This window comes from Rhincodon typus, chromosome 1, assembly GCF_021869965.1.
Source record: "Rhincodon typus isolate 14 chromosome 1, sRhiTyp1.1, whole genome shotgun sequence".
Taxonomy (NCBI): Eukaryota; Metazoa; Chordata; class Chondrichthyes; order Orectolobiformes; family Rhincodontidae; genus Rhincodon; species Rhincodon typus.
The window spans coordinates 59,068,548-59,077,069 of NC_063332.1; the positions used below are offsets into that span (position 1 = coordinate 59,068,548).

At 37.2% G+C, this 8,522-nt stretch overlaps 1 protein-coding gene across 1 annotated transcript in view; it reads right to left on the reverse strand.

Moving 5' to 3' along the window:
* Positions 1–2,528: 2,528 nt before the first annotated feature.
* The window catches only part of arl15a (ADP-ribosylation factor-like 15a), a 174,740-nt gene continuing 168,746 nt past the window's right edge, over positions 2,529–8,522 (reverse strand). The window contains exon 4 of the mRNA XM_048603592.1: positions 2,529–6,322. Coding sequence (XP_048459549.1) covers positions 6,318–6,322 — 5 coding nt within the window. The 3' untranslated portion in view covers positions 2,529–6,317. The remainder of the gene's footprint in view (positions 6,323–8,522) is intronic.

Consider the following 8,522-nt stretch of genomic DNA (forward strand, 5'->3'; position numbering starts at 1 on the left):
TTCCTCTGCATCCTCAGCTTAACAAATTTCAGGTGCGACATGACGTCAAACTCTTCTTCTGCTGTCTTCGCCTCCATGCCTATTTCTTCGGACAACAGGCCTCTCCCCATCCCACTGACCCATTTGCCCTGTTCCAACACTCTACCTCTACCTGGACCCCTCCCTCTAGCCTTTTACCTGCACTCGATCTGTTCATTGAGAACTGTCAACGTGATATTAGTCGCCTCAATTTCTCTGCCCCCTCACCAAATCCAAGCTTTCTCCCTCCGAACTGACTGCACTCTGTGCACTCAGATCTAACCCTGACTTTGTTGTTAAGCCTGCTGATAAGGGTGGTGCTGTTTTAGTCTGGTGTACTGGCCTCTACATTGCAGAGGCTGAGCGCCAGCTCTCAGGTACCTCCTCCTACCTTCCCCTGGACCATGAACCCACCATGACACATCAGGCCATTGTATCTACTACAGTAACTGATCTCATTTCATCCGGTGATCTCCCCCGCTCTGCCTCCAAGCTGATACTTCCCCAGCCCCACACAGCTCGTTTCTACCTCCTCCCAAAAATCCACAAACAGATCTGTCCAGGCAGACCCATTGTTTCAGCCTGCTCCTGCCCCACAGAACTCATCTCTTCCTACCTTGACTCAGTCTTCTCTCCCGTGGTCCAATCCCTGCCCACGTACATCCACGATTCCTCTGACGCTTTATGCTGGTTTCAAAACTTCCAGTTTGCAGGTTCCAACTGCCTCCTCTTTACCATGGACATGCAATCCCTTTACACGTCCATTCCCCACGAGGAGGGTCTTTAGGGACCTCCGCTTCTTCCTGGTGTAAAGACCTGAACCATCCCCACCCGCCACCACCCTCCTCCACTTGGCCGAGCTCGTCCTCACCCTCAACAACTTCTCTTTTAACTCCTCTCATTTTCTTCAGGTAAGACGGGTGGCCATGGGTACGTGCATGGGCCCGAGTTATGCCTGTCTCTTCATGGGGTACGTGGAACATTCCTTTCTCCAGTCCTATTCCATGCCCCACCCACAACTCTTTCTCTGATATATCGACGATATCATTAGTGCTGCTTCCCTCTCTTGTCCGGAATTGGAAAACTTCATCAATTTCGCCTCCAATTTCCACCCTGCCCTCACTTTCACCTGGTCTATCTCTGACTCCTTCCTTCCCTTCATCGACATTTCTGTTTCCATTTCTGGGGATAGACTGGCCACTAATATCCATTACAAACCCACTGACTCCCACAGCTACCTGGACTATACATCCTCACACCCTGCCTCTTGTAAAGAAGCCATCCCATTCTCTCAGTTCCTTTCTCTCCATTGCATATGTTCAGATGAGGTCAACTTTGACAAGGGAGCCTCCAAAATGTCCACCTTCTTCCTCAACCAAGGATTCCCTAGCACCTGTCGACAGGGCCCTCAACGGGGTCCAACTCATCTCCCGCACTTCTGCCCTCATCCCTTCTCTTTCCTCCCAAAACAGCGATAGGGTCCCCCCTTGTCCTTACCTACTATCCCACCAGCATCCACATCCAGAAGATCATCCCATGTCCCAGGCCCCTATCCCGTACACCCGGCCTTGGTATCACATTGCCTGCCATTACACACTATTGCAGCCCCCTCCTGAGATTCCCAATACCTCCAATGTTGGTCTACAACCAATTTAGTTCATTCCGCATGAAATTAAGAAACTGCTGAAGATACTAAATAGTGTAATTACTGCCAGTGTCCCTGCAATTTCCATACTCATCTCTGTATCCTTGGATGCATCTCATCCATTTCCAGTGCCTTGAAAGTACAGACAATTTAACTTACGAATTTTAAATCTTCCAATGACAATTACTATTGCTTTCACTAGGGCCATGGGAACAACCTTTTCCCTGGTGAAGGCAGATGCAAAGTATTCATTCAAGACTTTCGTCATGGCTTGTGCCTTCATATTCAAATCATCTTTTTAGTTGCTAATCGATCTCCCTTCTCCATTTACCACCCTTTTACTATTTACATGACTATAGAATACTTTGGTAGTCCATTTTATTTTAGCTTCCAGTGTTTCTTCATACTCCCTTGTCATTTTTCTTATTTACCTATTGAATTTTTTTAAAACCAGACATCTGAACCATTCTCTGAGGATAGGAACCTCATAGAATTGAGGGGAAATTAAAGATATGTTTAGGACATTGGCTGAACATTGCCTATAAAGCAATTCAGGAAATTGAGAAAGCCACTATGCTTTCTTATCAGTCAGATTAAATTTTTATTACATCCATCATATTCAATTTTTATCCTCACTCAATATTGATCAATTAAATATCTAAATGTGGAAATTCAACAATTTATTCTTGTATTGAAACTATATGCCACAGTAAAATTAATAAACACACTTTTCTCCTGTGGTACATTTGTTGTGATTTGAAATTTGGCATTTTTGCATTTGTTCTGATGCATACAAGATGAAAAGTCTCAGCAACCCAATTCTTTGCAAAATATGAATTTAAAATAAAAATGAACAACCTTTTTTAATCAAAAAGATTTTAATGAAGAGGTTCCAGCAAATGAGGATTCAAAACAATATTTTACTGTATGGTTTACCCTCAAGTCAAACTTGAAGGTTTCCAATAGGCTCCCAATATAGCATTTCCACTTTATATAGGCTTTGGGCATTAGATACTATGTTAATGAAGCAGCAAAAAAAAAAGCCAGAATGGCTTATATATGATAAAGGTATCCCACAAACTGTCACAGTGATGTTACGCAGGGGAATTAATAATCTACTAAATTTACATAGCTGTAATTGCATCAAGTCAACATTGTAATTTATTAGGGTTACTTAGTGTACAAACTATATTTACTTTTTCCAGAAGGTTTATTTTAAACAATCACACATAGAGGAGAACATGGAAACCAGGTTATTTAGCAGCAAAGATAAAACTGGCCACAGATCATAGGCAGTTGTGGTTTTATTTGGCAGGTCATATCTACACTGATCTGCAGTACAGCTTTAATTTTCAATTGGAGTGGCTTATAGTAAATGTGTATTTTAACCATTTAACAGCTGAAGCAGTTAGAAATTTGCTTGCAATCATATTTGTTAGATTTTCATTATTTTAATGTCATACCAATATTTGAAGGCATAACCATGGAGAACAAAAACAAATTTGTAAAAACACATACTCAACAAATCTGAATGAAAATAGCGGCTCAACATTTCATACTATTGGTGTTTGATAAAGGATTAAAACAAAAATATCATTTTATTCTCCCTTTTATATAGCGACTAATCTGCTACACATTCTATTTTCATGTGGCTGCATTTTCTTTTAATTTGTATACTATAAACATTTAGACATCAGAAAATGGATGAGTATTAACACAAAATTTACTGTACACAAATATATTGCTGTGGCACTTGAACAATATCACTTTTTTTCCTTAAAATATTCCCCAAGAGTTGTTTATGTGCCTAGGTTAAATACCTATTCAAAGAATACAACTCATGATCTATCCCAGCAGATTCTGAAGTACTAGAATTTAGGCAGTTGTGACAAAAGTACTTCAGTATTTTTCTTACTTTCCCTACTAATTCTGGAAAATCTCTTAGTATTTTTCCATAATGATATAATTGAAATCAGGAACTCAGTAAGGAGTCAGGTTAATCTTGCATTCTACTACTCTGTGGATTCCCACATGAGGTCTTCAACAGCCAAAGATGCTACAGGGCAAATAACTGCCCATGCCACGTTCAATACTGCAGCATGAGCAGCTTCTTTGAAGTATAAAAGAATTTGAAGATAGAGAAGACTTAAAAAGTAATTTCTTTAGCTGTAATAATAGATAAAATATAAAGCAGGAATCCATATCTGACTGCTTTTAGCACTAACTCCATACCACCACCAATACACTGCAACACTAAGCCAATTTTCATTATGCTGTTGTACCCTACTGCATAATGTAATTTCACTTTTATAACAATTAAGTTTCAAGCAAATGAGTCCATCAAAATTGGGAAGAGAATGATTTTTAAGTTTTTGTTTTGATGAATGGTCACAGACTTGAAACATTAAATCAATTTCTCTCTTACCTGTAAATCTGCCAGATCTGTTGAGTATTTCCATCATTTTCTATTTTTATTTCAGATTTCAAGTATCGGTAGTATTTCGCTTTTGTTATATGTGACTTCAGCAGCCAAATGGTTAAATAAAACCCCAAAAGCCCATGTGCAACAAATCAAAATTAGTTCAGTAGTGGGCATCTGTTTCTTCACAGGTGTGCGTGTCCTTGTCCATGATCTTCACCTCTTGTCAAAGGAAATGTTACAATTGAAGTAGTAACAATTCACCTTATAGATTTACTATTGAATTGACAATTTAGGCTGAGTTGGTAACTGTGTTCCTTGGTAATATTAACCAGCCACTTCTATTCTGCAGGAACCTTTATTCTTATTAATGAACAGCAAAAATCTGAGAATAATCTCTGATTTATTTGGCTATACTGGTTAGTTACCTGCTAAATACAGTAGCTGTATTTTCAGTACAAAGATGGGCTATGTGCCAGTTAAACAAGTAACATATCATCAGTAATAAAAGGTACAAAATTTAAATGTATGAATGATTTCACTGACTTAAAAAAAAAAGCAGCTATAGCCTACTGGTGTATAAAAATTTCTATAAATACAATGAATGCAGCAAGCCTTCTATAAAATAGAGGTATACATATGGATAAATGCAGCAGCTTTACAGTAAGCATAGCAAAACATGTGACAAATACACACTGCAAAGAGATATGAAAATACAAATTCCAACAGAAGAATCTAAGAACACCATCTGAAATTCTTAAACTGCAAGAGACAATGTGAAAACGAATAGTCAGAGAGAGAATTGGTGACAGTAGACGGGGAGGGAACAGTTGGAAGGCATTAGGCGTCAGACAGAGGCTTGTCAGGAACAGCTGCTGGTGAGTATTGATTGATAGTGTTTTCATTCTGTTTACTGAAGAGTTGCAGACAGTCCCAGGTTTGAGAAGGAGTGTAAGGCTGATGCATACATACACAAAACACACACACACACACACACACACACACACACACACACACACAAAAAGTAATTTGACAGATGGCTTGAGCAACATCTACCACAGTGTCTTCAATACTTAATGTTTTAGAACTCTCAAATTCTTATAATAACACAATACATTTCACTTAAAATGTTAAATTTTAAGACAAAATTAGCACTGTTCTTTTTTCAATCCAAGTTGCATTCATTCGATTGCACAATAATACGAGAAATAAGACTTCATTGTAGAACAAATCACCTAATTTTCAGCTTTGATTAAACCAATTAAAGATTCCAGACAAACGTTTTCTTTCAAAAATATCCTTAATTAAATTCAAGCAAAAGCATGCTATTTTGTCTATGGACAAGTAGAACAGACATGCTATCAAAATGTGTGCTCTTTCAAGAGCAGCGTTGGATGAAGACAGCAATATGTATATATAAAAACAGTTCAGATGACTTGTTTTGTTCTCTCTTTTATAGGGAGCTTTTAAATCTGTCTGGCACTATTTCAAAGATTTAACAGTCATTAACACTAAGTTTCAAATCATGTACAAGTCATGATTGAGATTTACAATAGCAAAACATTCTTTTCTGTCCAGATGATTTACAAATGCACTCTCACAGATGCTCACTGGTCAGTTTCTTTGCATTATGCACACTAATAACACAGAAATCAGAAGCAAAGTGCAAAACTCCACATCTGCCCATCGTTGTAGACTATTTCTGACAGCATACAGGTTAGTTCACCAACACAGAATACAGTCATCATTGATCATCATTTTCAAAATTTCCACCATTACGGTAGTATAGATGATTACATACAGAAATATCATGCAAATACAGTAAAATGGCAAAAGAAGTAGAAAATTGAACAGTATTTTTCACAGATTTAAATTTAAATTGTTTTCATATTTCTTTTGATTTCAGATATTTTAATTGTTTCAAAATTATTTGTTTTGACATGTAAGAATTGGATCATACAAAACAATTATTTAAAATGAAGTTTCAACAATGTTATTTGAATACTATAAAGTTTAGACAGTGTGTAAAGATTTCATAAACGTTTTAATTTCAGTGATCTAAACAACAGTCAGTGCAGATTTCATATTCTTCCTGGAATGTGCTCTTGATCAATTTCTTCAAGCAAGCTGATAAACTGACTGAAGCCTTCTCTTACAGCATCCATGTTCTCTACAGAACAAGGCTGAAGGATCCATTGCTGACCCCTTGCAAGTGGTTCCAGTTCAAAGTATTTCTTAATCTGAAAGAAAACCAAATATTTTAGGTAACACAGCTATTATAGTGTCATAGAGTCATACAGCATGGAAACAGGCTCTTTGGTCCACCAGTCCACGCCAAACATAATCCCCAAACTAAACTAATTACCCCTTACTCCTCCTGGCCCATATCCCTCCAAACCTTTCCTATTCATATATCCATCCAAATGTCTTTTAAACATTGTAATTGTACCCGCATCCACCACTTCATCAGGAAGTTCATTCCACATGCAAACCATCCTGTGTATAAAATTTGCCTTATGTCTTTTTTAAATCTCTCTTTCCTCTCATCTTAAAAATGTGCTCCCCATTATGGTCGACATGCCAAATTGCAACTGGACAATTTTACAGTCACAGAGAGAATGGCAGAGGAGATTAAATGGGATAATAGAATACAAGCATGAGATCATTGTCAATTTCAAGATTAGCCATTGCTGGTTTATCACATTGTAAATAATGTAGATGCAACAACAGTGTGGAAGTGTTATACTGAACAATTATTCACGGCAAATCAAATTCTAAAATTTTGAACATTTTTATTGAACATTATTTATATTGCTTGCAGTTGAATTACATCATATGCACATTTCAGGTATCTTGCAAAGTATCACGGCTTATTGTTCACCACTGTGTGTTGTGTTGTGCTGATTACTTTGAAAAATTAATGTCCAGACCAGCATACATCTTCTCTTGTAATTTATCCTTTAGCATTTTATTGACCAACACATTATGCTCAGTTACAATTGAAGTAAAAGCTCATCAAATTTGACAGCATTTTCTTATTAAAAAATCCAACTGTGCTCATTAACTAGAGTACACATTTAATTAAGAATGGCATTGACATTCTTAGTATGGAATTCTCAAGCAAATCTAATTCAGAAAAACTGATGTGTACCTGAAAACAAAGAAGAATGTTTAGAAATACCAGAATGTCTGGGCAGACTTTTAATGAGTAGCTTATTTAACCCTTTAACTGAAGTCTCTTTAAGGTTTATTTTGAATATTTCATTAACTTCTCAAGTCCGATAACCCTTCTTCAGAACTCGAAAAGTTAACTCTGCTTTTTCTCCACAGATACTGCCAAACCTGCTGAGTTTTTCCAGCAATTTCTGGTTTTGTTTCAGATTTCCAGCATCTGCTGTTGTTTTATTTTATTAACATCATAAAGCAATATCTCAATGAAAAGCCATCAACTGGCTGTTTTAAAAAGTATTGTTTTTAAGTAATTTATCTTGCATACATTTCACCAGGGCACATACTTCTTTTAGGCAATCTCGTCTTCTCCCACTGCTCGAATTTTCTTCAGCAAACTACTCAGGAATAACAATGTGCAATGACTATTCCTCCTGTTCCCATATGGGATGGCTTCAGGGAGTGCTTCACTTAGTGGCAACAGTGTACCTTTCCCATAGCAACAATATTTAACACATATTTTAACAGAAATCAAATTAGACATATGATCCATCCCAGTTGTAGTTGCTCTGAGACTTTCAAATTTAATATCTTAAATGCTGGATACTTCAAAATGTACTGTTTGGAGTCAACAAAATTGAAAGTCTCAAAAATGACCTATATATTTGAACACTGAAGGTCTGATGTCTTATTTTCCAATGCATGTTGATCAGAGGAAGACTTCCAGCTGCAGAGTACTTTAAAAAATAATGTACAAGTATTCTTTACTTTTCAAAATATTAGTTAGTAGATTGGAGTGCATGTGCTATACAAGCACATTGTATAAAATGGGTTATTTTATAAATCAAGTCATAGATTGAAAACAACATGGATAACGTAGCCCCAGAAAGGTCTGCTTCTTGTGTCAGAGGATCATGATTCCCGGGTTGTCCCATTTATTAAAGAAAAAAGATAGGCAACAGTTTTAATCTATCACAGTAAGAAATTAATAAACTGTTTCTCTGTGGATATCAGTAGCAGTTGAATTCCATGGTTCCATTCTAATTCATTATGACGGAATCAAGGTGTTAGTGGAGATAGATGGGAATGTGGCATTCGAAATAGAGGCATCAGCCATGATCTTATTGAATGGTAGTGCAGACTGGAGGGGCCGAATGGTCTACTTCTGCTCCTATATTGTATGTTCATATGTAAAGGAGGCATCCATTTGGCCTATTATGCCTTTGTCAACCTTATTAAACTTGTCACACTTTACTGTTATGCCCCCATAGC